The sequence below is a fragment of the Buceros rhinoceros genome, unplaced genomic scaffold, assembly GCF_000710305.1.
Source record: "Buceros rhinoceros silvestris isolate BGI_N320 unplaced genomic scaffold, ASM71030v1 scaffold7381, whole genome shotgun sequence".
NCBI lineage: Eukaryota > Metazoa > Chordata > Aves > Bucerotiformes > Bucerotidae > Buceros > Buceros rhinoceros.
The window spans coordinates 96,541-117,609 of NW_010395998.1; the positions used below are offsets into that span (position 1 = coordinate 96,541).

At 37.9% G+C, this 21,069-nt stretch overlaps 1 protein-coding gene across 1 annotated transcript in view; it reads left to right on the forward strand.

Annotated features, from left to right (window-relative positions):
• TMTC2 (transmembrane and tetratricopeptide repeat containing 2) overlaps window positions 1-21,069 on the forward strand; it is a gene marked incomplete at its 5' end in the record, with an annotated part of 141,570 nt that overhangs the window by 34,405 nt on the left and 86,096 nt on the right. Inside the window, one exon of the mRNA XM_010145743.1 lies at window positions 8,428-9,256. Within this exon, the coding sequence (XP_010144045.1) occupies window positions 8,428-9,256 (829 nt within the window). The remainder of the gene's footprint in view (window positions 1-8,427; window positions 9,257-21,069) is intronic.

A 21,069-nucleotide genomic window follows, 5' to 3' on the forward strand; every position in this document is an offset into this window, starting at 1 on the left:
GAAACAAGATAGAAGTCACTCTATTCAAGGTATCCTGTTATTTTTATCAAACGTATTTCTGAGGAAATCTTCTGTTGAAGTGCTTGCAGTTTTTATTATTGGCTAAATATTCTTATATCTGTGCATTTCTATTCTTGTGATATCCTTGCAGTACTCCTTGCTGTCGTTGGGTAGTGCGTACTTATGTAGCTAGCTGCAACTTATGCAGTACTAGCTGCAGTACTTATGCAGGTATTTGCTGCAAAAAGTTTAATTTGTTCTGTGTGTTTTCCAATAGGTATTCATTCCCATTTCTATTTAGTGTATTCAGGAGGGAATGAACACAAAGAACTTCCCCAGTAATTAACACTGAACATAGCAAGCTTTCTCTTCTTCAAATTAGACTTTGAGAATAACCAATTCTATAAGAGAGTAACCTGATCTAATGAAGAAGAGGAACACAAGAAATTGTTACTAAAATGTTAATTTTCCCAGTCTTGCTTCTCTGAGATGGCAATACTTACTGGTAAGGTCTTACAAAGGTTGTTCATTTAATTTCTTTTTGAAGTGTTTTTTTGTTACCCTCCAATGGGTTATTCTTCAAATGTCCAAGTGTGTATCTCCAGGATTTTATTGCTAGTACTTCATAGCTACCTGGTTAGCTACGTGGGAGACAAGACTAGGTTAGATGACAAAGGAGGCATGTAAATCTGCTTCAGAATATTTCTTTTGACTAAGAGTGTGAGAAGAGTTCCTTTCATTATACTTGGAAACCAAGCTTTTCATCAATGGTGGTGACGTACTATATGTTAGCATTCTTTTGGAATTATCTTCTGTCTGCTATCGGCAGTGACTTTGAATGTCGAAGGTATGTAGCTCTTCCTGTAAATCTCTTTTTGTTCCCCTTGACTTGATGCTGGGTCATCTTACCTAGACTGTGCTTTTCCCAAGAAAGGTTGGACCAGATGATCCTTGAAGTCCTTTCAAACCTGGTATTCTATGATTTTCTGAAGGCCTTCTGAGACTGATAGTCATTGCCACGTCACCTTTAGCTTCTCCAGTTTTTTGTGGTTCCCATTGTTTGAAACACGATGCTAGTGTAGCATAGAATAAGTAAACATTATACAGCGATTGCATCCAGATCATAAGAGACATCTTTTAGGCTGTTATTTATAAGAAGCAGTGCATCTGAAACAAATGACTAACAAGTGGCTGTAAATGTGAAATTTATTCCTAATTCTGAAGGTACTGACTTCAAGCGTAACAATTGTGCTACTTGTTGAATGTCTTTTGGCCATTCTCTTGTACCACCACATAAATAAAGGTATTTCGTGGGTGGGAGGGTGTAGGAGGTGGGTGGGAATTCTTATTTATTTATTTATTAATCACAAAATACATAGCCTGTATTCAGTTTGCCACACAAATAGGTTCTCAGTCAGTTTGACATTTTTTTTCCCATATCTTGCTGAACCAGTAGGTCTTAAAAAAAAATCTGCACCAAACCAGCTTTAAATATTCTTTTTTTCAAAGAAAGTAAGTCTTAAATGAATCTTTCTTGATAATATACAGAACCTTCTGAGATGATAAGCAGGTTCTGTATTTCACGTGAACATTCAGTACTATCTCTGTTTCTCTTTGAAAATGTTGGAGGTGTTTAAGCTTTATTTTACTAGAAGAAATGCAATTAAGTGTTCAGATTTGTAATATATATTCTTTGTTATGAGTATAGTTTCAAGATAACTGTTTTGCTTTTTCTTTTGCTATGTTTTAAAGCTACAAATAAAACAAACAAAACCACTCAATATTTCAGTTGGGAAAGGGAAAAACAAAAAAAAAACCAACACCTAAAATGCTGTTTGTTACCAACTGTAGAAACTGACTTGTAGCTTGATGGGCTTCCAGCTGATAGATTTCTATTACACCTAGATAGGCTGTTCTGTCAAAACTAGAGCCAACTTCCTATTTATCCCATATACAGAAATTGATTATTAATTACTTCCTTCTACTGGACTGATAAAGTTGCTTAGTCATTGCCAGAGGCTTAATCTGGGATTAAATGACATTTTCGCTCATAAAATAAAGTTCTATTTGCATTAGTCAGTTAAAAAGTATGTGTCTTTGCATATTTATAATGTGTGTTTTTCTCCAACTGTATATTAAACCACCTCTTAGGCTTTAATTTTCCATTATTGCCATCCTGTTAGTGCAGGAAACATGTGAAATGTGCCATAATGATTTCTGGCAGTAGGTTTTATAGGTAGGATTGCAGTAGGTGCTCTTAAGGGCTATTTTATACTCTGCTTTTTTTTTTCTTAAGCATGTCTGTATGTTGTACAGAAGAGTGGAACATACTTCCTTTAGAAGAAAAAATGCGTAGCCATCCATTCCAAGGAGCAAGGCTTTAGTAAGTTGCCAACACTTTTTACAGGATGAGGTAGTTCAAAAGCATTGTCAGGTCAGATTTACTTAATATGGTGTAGGAGGTACAAATGACATAGTGGGCCTCAGCCTTGGATACTCATTTGCAGGTGTGATGGTTATCCATGAGGACAGCCTGGCTATACAGCAGGTACAGCCTTTGCCTTCTGAGAAAGACCAAGACAAAGCTTCCTTTCTCTTTGGGTCTCTGCAGGCCTAGTCATCAAGTTGCTCAAGCATAGTGCTGAGCTGTGCTGCCCACCTCAAACATGCCTCTTTTCTATGAGACTGTCCTGCTTCCTTGTAATCCATGCGGCAGAGGCAAGCTGGTGCTCTTTTACACAGCTGGAGTTTTCCCTTGATTCCCTTTGAAGTTATATGAATTGTTCTGTCATGTTGCTCTATCCAGTTTCTTTCTTTATTTCTGAAAGTTCTATGCTGGAATCAGACACTTTTAGGATTTACTAGTGTTGAGAAGAGTGGAAGGATTACTTCACATGTCTGTCTTGAAGAGTGTGCTTTCATCTGTAGTCTCAGTACAGTGTTTACCTTTCTAGCAGTAGCTTAAAAAAGTTGCTTCTGATCTGTGATAATCCCTGATGCTTCTCTAAAGATGAGCCAGCTGCTTGTTCCACGTCTCATATGTGTGTAGCTTTAAGCAGTCACAGTTGCCCCTGCCTTTTATAGGGGCTTATTTTTCTGAACATTTCTCTGTTTTTATCAAGATAATTTTGAATTCCTGATCTGGCTTCTAACATACCTGCATGTTCAACAAGCTCTCAGCTAGTGCAGAAAGTGCAGCACCCTTCCTTCACTGCAACACCACTTGAATAAGAAAATGCTTGTTAAATGAAACGCAGATACGACCATTGGACCACCTATCTACCCCTGTGGTGGTAACTGCAGTGCTGGACAGCATTCCTGAGCAGTCTGGCAGTTCATGAATGTCATTTGGTCCTAGTGGGCTTCTAACCTCCTGTGGTAAGTTCTTGCTGCTGCAAATAGATGAATTAACCCTGGGCAGGTATGTGTATCTACCTTCTGCACTTGGCTGCGTGGAGTATCCTCAGAGAGAACCTTCTCTCTTGCACTGATCACATGTACAGATTTATCAAGCTAACGTAGTCCCTTCTGCTCTTGTACTACCTCCAGTAATTCATACAGTTTCTGTTCTTAATGCAATTTATCTTTTCCCCTGTAACCTGTAACCTTTTTTCAGCTGAGAGGTTAGTGTTTGGAATTTTTAATGTAAAGATCCTATTAAAGCATTTAAAGATTTTAGAGGAAGATTTAGGGCAGTTTTAAATGTCAGTATTTATAACTCAATTTAAATTTTAGTAAGGCAAGTCAACAGTAATAAGGACTGCTTAGCTTGTGCTACTTGGTAATTACAATAAAATATGTACACTATGTAATCTTCAGCTGTTTTATGAATGCACTGACTTCCTTGTTGAGGAAAAATTCTGTGGGTTCATAATGCTAGAGGTAAATGTTGTTAAATATGTACAGTTGCTCAGAATATTGGATAAGCTATAGGCAGAGCTCAAAGTGATAAACAGACCTTCAGGCCAGCTGTTTTTGTATCACCAGTGTAAATGAGTGGGTCATGTGAGCAGGACCAAAGCAGGTGGAGAGGGAGCAGTAAAGGCCACTTACAGCTCACTACTACAACCCAGCAGAGGTTGTGGCAAATATCTTTGTCCCTGGTGGGGGATATGCTCAGACTTTGCTGAGCTGTGATCCAGGAGCCTCTACCTACCATGGAAACAAGATACTGTCAGTCTAGTCATTCAGCAGCATTTTACTACTTTGGGAAGCCCCTGTTCTCAAGTCAACATATTTTCCAGCTTAAGAGCTCCTTGAAAAGAAACTCCTGTAAGTAATGCCTGGTGACTTATCCACTTTCTTTTCTGTGTTTCCTGAGTTCTAAAAATAACATTTTGTTTGTGGCTAGACATGGTGATATCTGGACTGTCTTGACCATGTACCATATGCTGCTTTGTGAAATGGAAAAGGTGAGGTTAAAAGAATAGTGTCTTTTGAAAATGTTTTGAATACCGCTTAGGTGATTGAGCCTTGGCAGGGGCTGCTCAATCAAGAAATCTTCTGCAGTGCCTTATTTAAGAGCAGCATAATGGAGTGAGGAATTAGGTTTTAGTGCAAGGGAAATGTGCAGTGTGGGTGGGTCATGCAGATGGAAGGTTTCTGCAGTCACAAACACTAAAATTGTAGTAGTGGTACTTGACTGTTAGCAGGCAGGAGAGATGTTAAATCAGTTCTCATTTTTCCCCAGATGAAAATGACTACTTATGAAAGGTTAGAGGATTTATGCGGGTGTCAAAACATATGGCAGATGGGCTGGATTAGGAGTCATGAGAATAGTAATCCAAATCCTTTCTGCCAAGCATTACAGAGGATCTCTTCCTGCTGCTGTGCCGTGCTGTGTACAGAGTTAGAGGAGCACAGTCTGTCAGGAGGCTTAGAGGAAGAGTTCTTAGTGAAAGTGGTTGTCTGAGCAGAGTTCATTTTGAAAGCACTTTCTTTGCAGGCAAAAGTCTACTGGGGATCTGATGATATCATTTAATTTTGATAAATTGCTGTAAACATTTTTTTTTCCTCTGATTTGCTATACAAAGCTTGGTAGAAAGTAAAGCAAAAATGTGAGCTAAAGCTTTCTTATTATCTCTGACTATATTAGTGCAGAGGGATAAATGCTGTGCAAAACTCATGAAAGTTGAGAGAGGAAACAAAGAGAATGCATTTATCATCCCCCTTCTCAGCCAACATTATCTATGTGTGATTAAAAAAAAAAGGGGTGGGTGTGTGGAAAAAAAGAAATGGCATTCTGCTCTAAATTTTTGGATTGGAAGTATTGAGGACAGTCGTAGTCTTAGTTTTAGACTGAGTCCAGAGCATCTCCTCTGAAATCTGAAAATTGACAATGGCATGTCGGTGTTAAACAGGTAAATTGATAGCTGTAGTTAATTTTAAAAAGATATAAAGCTACTGGGTTTTGAGAGGATCCATGTCTGAAATGGTTTCTGGAGAAGGATGCAAACCATTTGTTTCGGAGCAAGAAAAGGATATTTGCTCTCCTCTCCTGTAGTCCGTTAATTAAGCTGAAGAATCCACCAGAGCTCCTTCTCTAGTATTTTACATTACAATAAATTGGAATGCTGGTGTGAAAATCCACCTTCTTGGATGTCTCCAAGCTCCATGAGTGAATGCTTAGATATTTCATTTGTCACTGATGTAAAATATTCAGAAAAATAATGGAAAAGTTTTGTTAAAGCATGAAACACAGTACCGCATATAGGTAGGTGGTGACTTTGTAGAACCAGGAAGTGTGAGGAATCTGGACTTTACAGATCTTAAATTTAAGCTTAAAAGGAAGGCTGCAAATAGTTACTACAGCAGTAAGGATGGATTAGCCCTGAGGTACAGATTGTTTGCATTTCTAGGGCTGAGAGCAAGAGGCAAGCTTTTTATCATTACTTTCTATGATGTATGAAGAAGATCTGAAAGTTTTGAGCAGGTTTCACTATTATCCATGAGGAATGGTGTGATTTTGTCAAAGAATTTTGTAATGTGAATTTTTAGGAAAGGCCAATTTTCTTCCAGTTATTAAATATTAACAGAATAACAAAGTAGCCTAAGCAATCCATGAAAGCTCATATCTCATGTGTTAATTATTTCAATTGCTTAGTATTTGGGATGTCTTAATCTTTCAAGTGGTATATAGCCTTCTAACAAAGACCTGCTCTGAATTTCTAATTAAAACAAACAAATGAACAAAAAATCCCATCTTCCACTTTCCAGCCTGTCTAATCAGCCACCTCTAAAGAAACTATAGAAAGGTGTATAAAAAGAGAAAAGGTGGTCACGTTTAACATTTGGGAGTTGTTTATATGCATGTTTGGAGGACATGAGTTTGAGAATAATAGAGCCAGGGGGATGGGCAGAAAAATTTTAATGTAGCAAAATATGACGGGAGTGAACCAGGGACATAGATTTTACTATGAGGGTTTTATTCATGCAAATCCATGAAATCTGAATGATCTTTTTATTCCAAATATAAACCTGAATAAACTTTTAAATGTCAATGATAATCAGTTTACACAGCTTTATAACATTAAAAGCAGGCACAGCTGAAACAGTGTATCTGAGATGAGTTGTGAAGTATTATCCAGCTTACAAATAAAAGTAGGTTGTTACAGTAGGCTTTCCAGGGAATATAGTCATCATAATATGTAGACGTGGGCCTTGACTGATTCATTACAAAAATATTGTTGATTTTCCAGGATGTAGGAATATACAAAAGCTATTAAATCAAACTGGAATTAGTATGGCAAATGAAATATGTGGACTTGGGCTTTACCTTTATGTATAAAAAGAGGTAGTATTTTTTAGGTGATTCTGATAACGAGTACATAAATACTCTCACTATAGATTTGTTTGTTCCCTAGTAATGCCTCCATTGAATTCTTCCATATTACTTTAAAACTGAATGAAGTAATCTAACTGCCATTAAATATTTTAAACTTCGCAAAGAGAAATTACAGAAATGTGAAAAGGAATACATTTCTTCATGAGACAAGCAGATAAATGATGATGACTAGACTGTGTCTTGTTATTGGAACATCAGTCACCTGATGGTAGAAAACTATTAATAAATGATCTAAGATGGAGCAGCACAGTCATCCGTATCTCATGATGTCAAGAGGAGAGTCTCCTCACAAAGGAGGAAAATGAGCTGTTTGAAAGAAATAAGATAAAACACTCCAGTGTGAGGACCTGCTTCTAAATCACTGAGGTAACATTGAATAACTGTCTGAGGAATGTGTAGTGTGAGATGGAAAAAGCAGACCTAATAAAATGAAAAATGGTTGACAAATAATTATTTGGAATAATGAGAGAAAGTATTATTGAAGTGCTTACACTGTATCTAGAGCTATCTGGCAAATAGTTTTTCCTACAAAAGGCACCTGAGAAATTGAAATACAAAGATACACAGATTTTAGCTTTTACTAATTCTTCTGTAAAGAGGGAGTAATCCAAAACCAGCTTTTGTTTAGGGTGCCTGTGTAACTAAGAACAGAATGTAAGTTCATGAGTCCTAGAAACAGGTGAGCAAGTCTGGCTTCCTGATTCTCACTCAGGCAGAAGTGGTGTGTTTCTGCAAGCATTTGAATAAGTAAGTGCTTTCGGATGCGGGGCGGGGGGAACCGAACAAGCAGATCCAGCTGGCAAATGTTGAGTTACTCCATAAATAAGTGGAAGTTCTTCAAGTTGCTAGCATGATGACATGGGTAGGTGGAGACAGCTGTATGCTTCACTTATTATTTTAGATGAGTATGAAGACGTGAAAGGGTTTAAAGCCCTTGTTTAATACAGGGTGCTTGAATTAAAAAACAACATATTGTTTGGCTGTGAGGTGCAAAATGAAGTGGGGCTTTCAGTAGTAGGCAAATCCGAAGGCTTCAAATGATCACTGTAGTTAAGAGGTAGGAGCTGGGAGACCTGAACTTGGATCTCTGTTTTCCTCTTTTGCCTTGTTGGAAAGTTTACTTTGTTCTCAGGTGAAATACCTTAGGAGAGACTTTCGTTAGGGAAAAAGGAACTGGGACATTCTTTGAATTTTAAATCTAGTTAAGACAAACTGGTGTTTTGGTCACAGCCATGAGGAAATAACGGATTTGGGAGGTTATGTAGCAACTATTGTAAAATTCCATAAAATCCTCTAAAATAAAGTTTTCAGAGGGTTACACAGCTAAATCTTAAGTGAGCATTGACAGCTCTAAGATCTCTAAAGGCTTGATAAAGCTTAAAGCCTGTTCTTTTAGTCTATGGTCAACAACAAACCCCGACATTTTGTGATCCAAATGTCAGAAACCAAGTTCTATAGTGCTTCTTTGCATTACCAAAAAAAGAGTTGTATCAGGTATCTCTTAGTACCTTTTGTTAATAATTTACAAACTTAAATACTTGGTGTTGATTTATGCTGATGATTTTTTTGTTTTTTCTTTCCAGAGAAAGAATTTGACCCTTGTCTTCAGCATTGGTTTATTGACCTCCTGGGGAACTGCACTGCTGGGTATCCGTTTATACTGGATGGGCAACAAGCCCCCAAGTTTTTCCAATTCTGACAATCCAGCAGCTGATTCAGACAGTTTTCTCACGCGTACGCTGACCTTCTTTTACCTGCCAACCAAGAACCTCTGGCTGTTGCTATGCCCAGATACCCTCAGCTTTGACTGGTCTATGGATGCTGTGCCTCTTCTGAAAGCATTTAGTGACTGGAGGAATCTACACACTATGGCCTTCTATGCTGGACTCCTTCTCCTTGCCTACTTTAGCTTGAAGGGCTCCAGCAATGAAAGAGAATGCAGTGAGAAAACCGTAATGAATGGCAAGCAGAATGCTAATGGCCATACCTGCCACTCAGAGATGGAGTACAAGACACTGGAGGTGAAGTCAAACTTTGCATCAAAAGAAGAGAATGGTATAAAAAAGCATGAAATGCAGAAACTGCAGCTTCCTTCAACTGAGAACATTGTCATTCTGTCTCTGTCTTTGTTAACAGTGCCCTTTGTTCCTGCCACAAACCTGTTTTTCTATGTTGGCTTTGTAATAGCAGAGCGTGTGCTTTATGTTCCTAGTATGGGCTTCTGCCTGCTGGTTACAGTAGGTATCAGGGCCCTTTACATCAAAGCCCAAAAGCGCTTTCTGAAGAACTTGGTTTTTTGTTCCACTGCTGCATTAATTGTTTTCTATGGACTCAAGACTGTTGTCAGGAATGGGGACTGGCAGAATGAGGAGATGCTGTATAGGTCAGGAATAAAAGTAAACCCTGCTAAAGGTAATTTTTGTTCTTTATGGTGAATGCTTTATTTATTCCTGTCTGGTTTTGCCTTTGAATTATCTGATTTTATCAGCTAAATCTCAAGAAGGTACTTTAGGAAATGTCCTTTTAAATTGCAGTAGTATGTACGTTAGTAAAAAATGAGGAAAAGCAAGAGTGTGTTTTGATTAGATGTTACAGATTTGGTACTAACATGGAGAAAATGAGACCGTAAGGTAAGAGGATACTTTATTTTTCATTGATCTGAGGTCTATGTTTTGGAATTAAAGATGCATTGTTAGTTTTACAGGCCCCTGGCATTTTTTCCATTTGGAGGCTGGTACCTGTCATGCTAATGAACGTTTTTTTCATGTGTTTGATGAATATTCTGTTCTCTATGACTAGAAAATGTAAGGAATAGTGAAGGACAGCATCAGGAAGGTGCTGAGTTTTTTCATTTGTCTGATGCAAATAACATTGATACTACATAATAAAAATGAGGAAATAAGGTCGTATTACCCAGCCTACAAATTGACTGTATTTCCTCCTGCATACAAGTACTGTAAAGAGTTATTGTCAACATACTTATGCCTTCCTGTTAATGTATAAATGTCAGTGATTCGTAACATTGCCCAGCTACTTTTCTCAAAGATTCTGTCTATGCAGTAATGGAATGTGGCTACAGCTAATGTAAACATGTCCAAACAGGCAGTAAACTGCCTAGTTTTAGGGGTCAGTAACAATGGTTAGCTGAGGCTCTGTGGTTTCAGCATATAGGGCAGATCCAGCTGGGATCCTGAACTCCATGATGCTTGGCTGTACTGCACTTGGCACAGGAGCAAGTTTATGTGAGAACAGTCAAAATACCACCTCTGAGGGCAATATAGGTAGGATTCGACTAAGTCTTCGTAATTCACAGTTCATCAAAAGTGAGAAGGGATCACTTGATTGATTTGCCTGTCTGTGAAGAAAGAATTTGACTGTGCTTGAACATACTTCACTTGAGTTTTTCCAGTTCTCTGCTCATAAGCCCATTATATAACACAAAGTCATCTGCTGACAGAGTTGGGCTTCTTGGTTAGACAGTCATATCGTAGTCTAAAAGCTGTGATAGTGAGGGGCAAGCGCAGATCTTAAAATGTTGGCGTTTCTTGAAAAGAAAAGTGTGTTCTTGATTAAATAGTTAATATGTTCCGGTTTTGTCCTTGGAGGAGATCCCCAGAGTCTGTATTAATAGTTGTCTGCTTTCTTTGAGCCAGTTTTTGTGATGAAAGAAAAGAAAAATTCTACTTTTTGTCTAATAGTAGGATTGGCTGCAGTATTGTCTGGAAATGAGACCACTGGGTATTATGCTCCCAGGAGACAAGGCAAGGTATTGTCACGATACACATCTCAGTATGCACAGACATGTATATATGATTGTCTGGTTTCTTGCTGTATAAGCTGACACTAAGTTTCTTGTAAGATATGCAAAAGCAAAGACAGCATGTCAGTGCGGTGATACAGACATAACTGAGCTGACTGTAAATCTCCTTGAAATATCCTGTTAAACTTCTGCTGAATATTTACTAGCCCACACACATTGTAATAGGGCTGGGTATCAGAAACTCCCAGCTAAAACGACCTGTCATCCAACTCTATTCATTACTGTGAATACTTCCTAGATTATCCCTGGCTTTGACTATGCTAATTTTATTTTCTATTTCTCATACAATCAGGCAAGCCTGACTGGACTAGACTGGCTGCCAATCCCGCCAAAGCATTAGGAGATCAACAATTCAAAGTACTTTGCAGTAATTAAATGAGGTTGACGTAGGAAAAACAATTTATTTTTGTTTGCCTCTTTTTTAGTTTTATGAATGCTAGTGATAAATAGGCTATTCAGACAGTGAGACAATGGAGTGCTCAGTCAAGTGGTAGAGTGAAGTGTTTTCCTTCCCTTTAGGCTGCTAAGAAGAGGCTGTCACTCCTCATTTTTCTGTTTTCCTCAATTTGCAGCCATTTCTCCTCATGAGTATTTTTATACTTCTGATCATTTTGGAAGGATGGGATCATTTTCCCCGATGGTTCTACTTTTCCTCTCTTCTGCAAAGAGTTCCTCAACAAGAGCTTCTTCTGTCCTAGGCTAAAAAGCAAAAAGAGATCCCTTCAAAAACTTCTCCTGTGGGAACCAATAAAGAAGTAGAAATCTGTGAAGACCGGCTTTGCTAAAGGAAAGAACTAAGTGTTTTGTTCCAGATCCATCTGTATTCTGGCATAGCAGGATGAAAGCCACGCTTTGGCTGGATGCTGTGCAACAACATTGAGCTGATGTGCTGTGCTAATAAGGTCATTTGAGAGGCAAGCTATTAGCGCAGGTGCATTTGTGTTATAAAGTGGCTGAACTGCTTCAGAAATGGAGTTGTCTCACATGGTGATGGTTTATAATCAGGTACTCTGCATTGTAGTGTGTGTAATCTCCTCTGCTGCTGTGAGACTTTCAGGCAAATTTGTTCAGCGGCTTCTCTATCTTCAATCCTCAGTGAAGAAATTGGCAATAAGCACCTCGACAGCAGTTTCTTCTGTGTCCCTCATGGGCACCTTGCAAGCAGTTTAGGCAGAGAAGTAGTGTTCTGCCTCAGGTGAGAAAGCCCCTGTGCCCACAGGCAGCCATAGCCTTTCAGCAGTTCACATTTTTCCAAGCTGTTCTTGTCGATCACTGTCAATGTGGGCCTTGTAGCAGCCTTTCAGTACTTAACAGGAGCCTATAGGAAAGATGGGGAGGTACTCTTTATTGTGGAATGTAGTGATGGGACAAGGTGTAATGGTTTCAGACTGAAAGAGGGTAGATTTATATTAGATATTAGGAAGAAATTTTTTTTCTGTGAGGATGGTGAGGTACTAGAACAGGTTGCCCAGAAAAATTGTGGATGCTCCTTCCCTGGAAGTGTTCAAGGCCAGACTGGATGGGGCTTTGAGCAACCTGATCTAGTGGAAGGTGTCCTTGCCCATGACAGGAGGGGTTGGAACTAGATATCTTTAAGGTTCCTTCTAACCCAAATCATTCTATGATTCTCTGAAAACATACTCAAAAGCACGGTACATGGCTTCTCTCTCAAAAACCCCTGATATACACCACAGGAGAATCAAGTGAGTAGAAGGTGATGGTGCCACCTCTGAGCCACAGTGCACATGCTGGCTTTCCTGGCTGCCTTGCTGTGCAGCAGGCAGCTGCTGGCCCTTGGATTCTGGAGTGGCAGTGAGGACTTGGGATGCCATCTGTTCCTAAGCTTGTTATTCTGATGTTTTGGTTATGACTAGTATTTCAAATATCCTGAAAGTGATCCGAGTGTTGCCAGGTTACAATTTGTCAGCATTTGAGGGAAAAATAAGCAAGAGACTGAGTAATCCTGAAGTGGCTGTATGCATGTTTTCACTCTAGGGAGGGAAAGGTGCAAGTGTTTCTCTGTGCTGCCTTCAACTTAACGAGCAGCCCAACCTATATAAAACAGATCACATTATTTGAGTACTCTTTTTTTAGTGAAGGAAGCCTCCCAAAATATAAAACAAAGAAAGTTAAAAATGTAGGTGTCACATCTTTTTCAGTAAGACCGCGATGTTCTGTTGTGATGATTACCTTGTGTTTAATATAAAATTATAATGATACACAAAATAATTGTTCTCATTACATCTTATTTCTAATTTTCCCCTGTAGTACCAGAAGTAGGCTTCAAAAAAGCATTATCTTTTTCCTGCAGGCTATTGTGTACCTTGCAGTCCACATCACAATGACCTTTGATGTTCAGATATTTGCTGTACAATTAAAGACACTGATTAAAGAATTAGAAAATAAAGAGATGCTTAGACTGTTAGACTGCTGCAGAGGTATTAGTTACTTGGTCATATTTACTGATGTAATTTTAGTTTCTTGGTGTTTGCTGTGTAAGTAACCTTTGAAGATCCTTTCTGGAAAAAGTCGAGCTGCTGCACCAAGTGGGTCCTTAACTTTAACCATGCATTCAGGTCTTGCTAAATTAATATATGTGACTGCTCTTTTTGCTATAGAATGTACAGCAAGAAACACCTACTAGGCTGCTTCCAAAAGCAGTATTACCACGTTATTGTGGTACTATACCTGGTCAAATAAGCCTGCCTCACACATAGCACTGATACAAGTTGGCATTAAGCTTTTGGCTTCAGAACTGGTTCTGAATGTTGCTCTGATGATGTTTGTCCTTGTTGCATCATGTACTGGTGTTAATGAAATGTCATACTTTCACATCTTGGGGAGGTCAGGACTTCAGTTGTTTCATGAATCAGTTTTGCAGAAAGAAAAAATTAAAAATTGTTTATTATCTATTACATGAAGATAAAGTTGGAGTGACTTGGTTGAGTTTCTTGGTTCAAATAAACTCTACTGGAGTCAAATTGCTAGATGTTCCTGATATGTTGTTGACACAAAGACTGAAAAAAAAATTATTTCCTGCAAAATCATTCAAATTATCTGTGATTTAGAGTTAATATTAGCTCTTGTATTCCCACTCTGAGTGAAAAAAAAAAAACCTGTTCCTAGCATCTTGCTTCTTACATTGATTGTCCTGTGCTCAATGGGCAGCAATAAAACCAAGATATGATGTTGACAGCCAAGAATATAGTTGTTCCGTACAAATACAGAGAGCCTCTTTCTTCTATCTTTCTACTCTTTCCTTCACACTTTTCTTACAAGTGTGAATCATACAATCTTGATTAATGTTTTCATAAGATATACTAATACTGAAATACTATTCTAGACCGCAACGTTCCTTTTCCCGTTCTACTTTTCTCTCTTTTTTTTTTTTCCTTCCCTTTGCCATAGGGTTGTGAGATTTTCCTGCCTTATTCTGCTATATTTGTGCCTGCAGAAGATTTAAAGAACTTCCTTTGCTTTTTTGGCATCTTTCACATAGCATTCAGCCTTGATAATTCTTTTTTTCTCTTTTTTTTAATTTCTTTTTTTCTTTCTCTCCCCCTTAGCTTAGCTTAGGATTAGTAAGGACTGCTTCTATATGCCTCTGTGAATGTCAGGATGAAAGTATGAAGTTTGGATTGTGAACCATCTTAGTAGAACAATGTATGGAGTAGCTCTTTGCTCATCTGAGCAGTCATAAAAAATAGCAATTACTTTTTTGTTTCATTTATAGTTTTAATGTTGTTTTAGTGAGTTTACTGTATAGTTTGCTAATACCGTCTGCTAAATAAAATAGAAGGAAATTTTAAAGCTGGGTTTAGACCTTAGCTTATTGATCTCAGCTATGTTGCATAATACTTGCCTTTTCATCTGAACTGCAGAGACTTGTATGCTCTACTTCTGTGCACTTGGATAGAAGTAAATTCTAGAAGCTGTTTCCATCTGATTTGACAGCTTGCTGCTGTTACCTTTACCTACTCTTAGAAAATGATTTCTTGCTAACAGAAGCTGTCAGTAAGAGGTCCCTTCTTCAGCAGGTAATGAAAATACCAACTAATGGTGTAGCAAGGAAAAGTAGTTACAATACATTGTAGCAAATTAGGTAAAGATGACATAATTCTCTCAAACAAAAAGGATGTAACAAACCAGCATTTTCCATTAGTGTTAACATTTTTGTATCACTAATGATGACTGGAGACAAAAGGAGACGAAATATTTTGAAGTATGGTATTCTTTGAATATGCTTATTATTAGAACTTACAGTATACTGGCAGGAAGCTGAGTTCTCTTGTAATGCCTTTAGAGCTTTGGTTTTTGATAGCTATTGCTCTGGCACACAGCTAGTTGTTCACCACTCTTTCTTAATGCCTCCTAAATAGAGTGGTGTGTATTTTAACAAACACCACATTGGGCATTTAAAAATGCTCTGAGCATTTGGGATTGGATTTCAGTGTTTTGGTGCATATAGTCTTTTTTCTTTTTTTTTAGAGGCAACTTGGCATTAGAACTCCAACTTTTCTGTAGGCCAATACCAAGAATATTACTCTGCACAGTACTTATTTCTTGCTCCTTTGGTTCATTTAACTCAAAAATAATAAAATCACTCTGAAAGTGATAAAAGTCTGACTCAAATAACATTTCATTGAATGGAACAAGCTGGTTTTGAAAAACAAGGCATAAGAGAGAAGATGATTTCAGTGCAGTTTGCCATAAAACAACAGATTTTAAATGTATAAAACCTGCTAATAATTGTGCATAAAAGTTTTGCATATTATCACTGTTAAGAAATATCAGTGATATGAACATATCACCTGGAATTAGGCATTCATGAATTTATTTTAATTTTGCTAATGAGCTCTTTTTTTTAGCCTTTGAACAAGCCACTTTAATCTCAATTTTTCCCTCTGGAATGGAACTCTTATTGGCTATTTTCATTAGATATTAGATTTTTTTTTAATGTTGATGTTCCATTATTGTATTAAGACCTCTCCATATTTATGACAGTATAATACCCCTGCTAAGCTAGTTGCTAAATAAATATTGGGATACATAGTCATTATGGTGATTCTTGTCTGTCTTTGATATTATAGGATTCTAGTCAGCTCTTTTAGAAATAATTGTCAGAGAAACACAGCACCAATTGATTGTCAATCTTCCCAACACATTCACCAGGACTTTCTGGTGCTTAATCTTTTGACTAAATATTGCATAGATATTTTCCTTGGCTTCTATTATTATTTTCAACTTTGTTCAGAAACTTAAGTTTGGCTATTTCTGTAAGAAGAGATTACTGTAAATATAGTAAAAAATGTTTCCAACCATCAGTAATAACCCTTTATAATAGCTACTGTATGGGGAAATGCACCGAATAATTCAAAGTTTATATATTAAAAATATAGTTAGTAATATATAAATTTATCTGGCTATATAAATCTGTTATTGCCATGTATAAATTATGAAGGATATACTGTGGTAAATTTGGTGTCTTTGTTCATAACAGAAGTGGCAGAATTTGAAGGATAAATGTCATACAGGATGCTTCAGAGTTCTTGAAATAAATAGAAAATAATTTTTCTATCTGCCACTTGAAACAGCTTTAAAAGAGAAAGCTCAACTAGGAAGTGAACAACATAGAATTGTTTGAAAGTTAAATGAAAAGACTACTCTCTGAAAATAGTGTATGACTCTAAATGGATGGTAGTGCTGCCCTTGATGATTTGGGGATTGATGGGGATTTTCCCCGTCCCTGGAAGTGTTTAAAAGACATGTAGGTGTGGTCTGAGAGACATGGTTTAGGGACCCTGGCAATGCAGGGTGAATGGTTGGACTTGATGATCTTAAAGGTCTCTTCCAACCAGATGATTCTGTGAAAGTGTAGAAGGAATGGCCATTGGTAAGTTGTTTGGGAAACAGCCATGGTTATGTAAAACACTTGAGCATCCCCCAGGCAGCCCAGACTCAGCAAAACAGCCTGGTCGTGCTAAATATGTTGGGAGAGTTGAAAGTAAGTGATTTACACTTCAGTTCGAAGTCTGAATTTATTATCCACTGAGTGTTTTCTTTTTCAGTTCTTCAATAGTGCTGTAATTTCCTCTGAAACCCAGGTCGCTGTGGGATATCTGCTTCTCCTTCAGAAAGCCCAATATTCTTCCTATTCTTCCCTTATGTATTTAGAAGACTGGAAACAAGCATACAATTTTTTTTTTTTTTTTTTACATTGAATGCAGTCCAACAGCATCTCTAATCTATGAATCCTGAATAGGAAGAGAATCTGTTATTAACTACTAGCTAGACTTTTTTCCTCTTTGCATATACTAAGAATTTAAAGAAATAAACAACTGTGAGAGGTGGCCTTTATCACCCTGTTTTGAGACATGGACTCATCAGACTGTTATTTCTTCTCCCACGTTCCCTGAGGTGCTCTGCAAAAATCATTCAACAAACTCATCTGTGCTAAGAACTACAGTTCAAAAGAACCACACCCCTTGTCAGAAGGGATTAGCTTTGGCAAGATGTTTTGGTTTTTGTTTTTGGGGGTTTTTTTGGTAGCATATCAGGTGAAATAGATTAAGTTCAGTACTTACTTTGCCAGAAAATGATAGATTTTATTTTCCAGTTTGCTTAAAACTCAGGCCTTTGGTCCATATTTTTGTGTTCTATGGAACTAGCCTGATTTTTTTTTTTGATGGAAAGAGTTGCTATTAATTAGAGGAAAAGAAGATTATCCAGATTGGTTCTGAAGCTGACCATGTTTGTTAAAAAAGCATTGGATAGTCAACCAATTGTTTCATTATTTTACCTTTTTTCAAATTACGTCAACTGTGAAAAATTTTTCTTTACATACTGATTTTCACCATGGGTAACATGTCTTCATTTTCCTATCCATAATGGATTTCATACCAGGACACTCTGAGGTCCCATTAACATAAATCTAGTAGAGAAACTAACCTTAAATGTGGACAGGAGAGTAATTTGCACACATGCCTCTTTATGCTTCTTCTGGCAGTTTGAAATCCCAGTGTGGATAGATAAATACAAAATATTTCTGTGAGATTTCCAATACTCTTCCTTTGTACCTGGGAGTTTTATTAACACTCAAGCTTGGACTGTCATCCAGTGATGGCTGATGCAATTATGGTATGCACAGAAGACTTGCGCATAGTTGTTTAAAATTACAGAAAAGAACAAAAAATGGACTGAGTGCTCAATGTCCTTTCCTTTGCTTTGCTCTAGCACTCTGAACCTTTCTTTCAGGTCTTGTAACACAGAATATGTTTGGAATATAAACGCTTAAAGATGCTAGTTAATAATTTCAGTGTCTTCAATTTCATTGCTGGCAAAAGATGGAGAAAATAATTTCATGACCCACCTTCTTCTCTGCCACCTGTCTTTCCATACCAGTGTAGATATGCATTGGCTGACAAAGCTTCACAGGCTCTGTCTTGCCTTAATAAGATATTTAAAACAAAACAAACAAAACCATACAACTTAAAGCGCCATGCAAAGCTGCTTTCTGGATATGCTCTAATTTGCCTTTTCCAAGTCTGACGTAAGTCATCTGAGCACTCTGACAAGTCTCTTGGTTTGACAAACACTAGCACTGATTTCCCCCTGCCTGGTGGCTCCTCTGGCATGTTTCCAGGACACTGTCTTCTCTGCTCCCCTTTCCTGGAAAGGAGCCAACACGATCCATCTACCTTTAGCTTTGAGGACCAGGGCTGTCATTTCAGTCAGTTAAGCGTGCCCTTCCATTTATTCCGAGACTGGCTTACAGTTCACCACTCGGGACCTGAGTGATTATTTGAAATACATCAGAATTTGGGGTTTTTTGGTTTTTGGGGTTTTTTTTGTAGAACCATGCCTGCAGTTTGAGAAGTTACATAATTTGACAGATTTAATACATGATCACCTCCCTGTCTGAGCCAGTTTGGTGCTGTGAGACGTACCTCAGAGTTAATCCTGAGGTGTCTGGAGTGCCTAGAGTTCCCCTCTTCTTCCACCTGTATTTTTCTACTCCTTTGGCCTCCTCTTGCTTTCTTGCATGGTTTCAGTCCATTGCCTCTAAAAATACAGTTCCTTTATCATGAGAGTTTTGGGTCAGCACCATTCACTGGTTTGTTCATGATCCTTGTGAAGTTTCATCATATGAGAGCTTTATGGCACTAATGGCTTTCGGTGTTCATGCTTGTGGTGCACACATCACTAACGAAGCTGTCTAAACAAATCTGTGATCAGACTGCTGTGAACAGAACAATGACTGGATTTGATGTTAAAGGTACTATCATCTGCCTTTTCCTTTCTTTTTTTTTTTCTAATTTGGATCCATTGATTCTTCTGATTCTTACCATAGCCTTCCCAAGAATCATGTTAGCATGAGGGAAGGAGTGGCAGAACTGAATGGCCTGGAAGGTGGCAGGTGCAGGAATTCCTTAAATGGTAATTCCACCAGAGCCACAGTGTCATGAAACACTGTCCTGAAGTAACCTCCAGCAGTTATCTCCTTTGACAATGGGATTTCCATTGAAATAAAATACAATCTGTGTTTATCTGTCTTATGTTATTGCCTTTCTGTCAGATGAAAAGCTATTTCCTAATCTGTTGGAGTGTGCCAGCACAGCTCGGAAGGTAGAAAACTGTGGCATTGTTAAGAAGTCCATGATCCTGCAGTAGTTTTAGCTTTATCAGGACACCTTTGTCAGAGTTGCAGCATTAAACAAAACTGAATAGTAGAAAGACTGGGAAATGGGAGGATGTATCCAGAACATCCAGAAGTGTGTTGGTGTTGTGTTTATCTGTTTATTTATAAAGAACATCTACAAAGTTGCAGCTAGATTGTGATTTCTGATTTGAATCTTTTCAGAGGTTCTGCAGTATGAGCACTGGCCTTGTGGGTTGAATCTGGTTTATGGGGCAGCTTTGTCTGGAGTATTGTCTTTCTCTCATGGGAGAAGGGGAAGGAGCGTCCACGTAGCACTCTGGCTGCGCTGAGGGCAGCTCCTGGAAGATGTGGTATGGTATCTTCATCTGAGAGATTAGTGGTAGGAAGCATGTTTCTTCCTGAACTTTACTTTTGTCCTGAGTGAGAACTATGCTGTTTACGTAGAAACTATAGGAGTTTCTATAATGTCACCCTTGAAATATTTTACGTTGTTGATGCATAACTAAAAACAGTAAGGAAGTGATAATTGATCCTGTGGAACCTCAGATGAAGGTAGTGTTGAGAATTTTGTCACACAGTAGTCTGCCACGTATAGTGAATCTGGGTGTCTAGGAGAAGTGGGAGTATGTGAGTGTACCTATAAATTTTCTGTGATGGCTAGCTTTATTCTGGGTGCTTACTGAAGACTGTTAATGTGATATTTGCTATTCAGCCAGATTGTGGAGGCCTCACACACACGTATGTCCTAGGCAGAATGAGAACGCCATTCTCTAAACAGTAAATGCCAAAGCATATGAAGACTTTGCCAGCTGCTCTGTCTTGTCTCTCAGGTTTGTTGAGCTGACAGACCTACTGTGCTATCCTTTCAGGACAATAATTTTCTGTAAAGTTAATTCTTCTGTAACATAGCAAGTGATTCTGGGCAGTGATGCCAGGCGTAGTAGAGTGTCATGCATTCATACCCATTTGCATCAGAGTTTCAAAACTAGGAAACAAAACTGAAGTACTGCCTGCCAAAAGTCAGTTGGTTCAGTACACATGCTGACATGATGTTGGGCAGCTTTCAGAGCTCTGCATAGTTTTCAATTATGGTTTTCTTTCACCTGCTGTCATTCCAGAAGCTCTGGAATTCATCAACAAATGAAGTGTTGAACAAACAATATAAATAGCACTCTTAATAAAAAGAAGAAGATATAAAAGTTAGCAGTGGTAAGTCTGTACAACAGTCTGTCTCAACATTACCATATACCCATTGATATAAAAAAAATCAATGTGTAAAGTAGATTAAACTCATCAATTATGGGTATATAGAAACCATTTATTCCTTTAGGAAATAAGAAACAGGGCACTTTTGCTGTTGAGTTAGCAAAATGAGGTAACTTGATCAAAATATGTCTATTAACATGAAGTTTTTAGAGGAAAATCACTGCAAATGATATGAATGAATTTATGACATATTTTGAAAAATAAAAATCATTCTTTGGAATAATAGGAAAAATATATGTAACTTGTACAAACCCTAATGCAGAACTTACACAAAACGTATTCCTCTCAGAGTCACAACCTTTAGCATTTACATGAACTTTTCTGTTATCAAAACACTTCACAAACGTTATCTGATAGATCTTCTGAATATCTTTATCAGAGTAGGTAGAAAAACTATTTAAAATGCTGAACACTCTTTTTGAGTGTGCTACTGAGCTTTCAGAATTTTTATTGGAGAAACCTATCGTGCCTCTGTTCGTG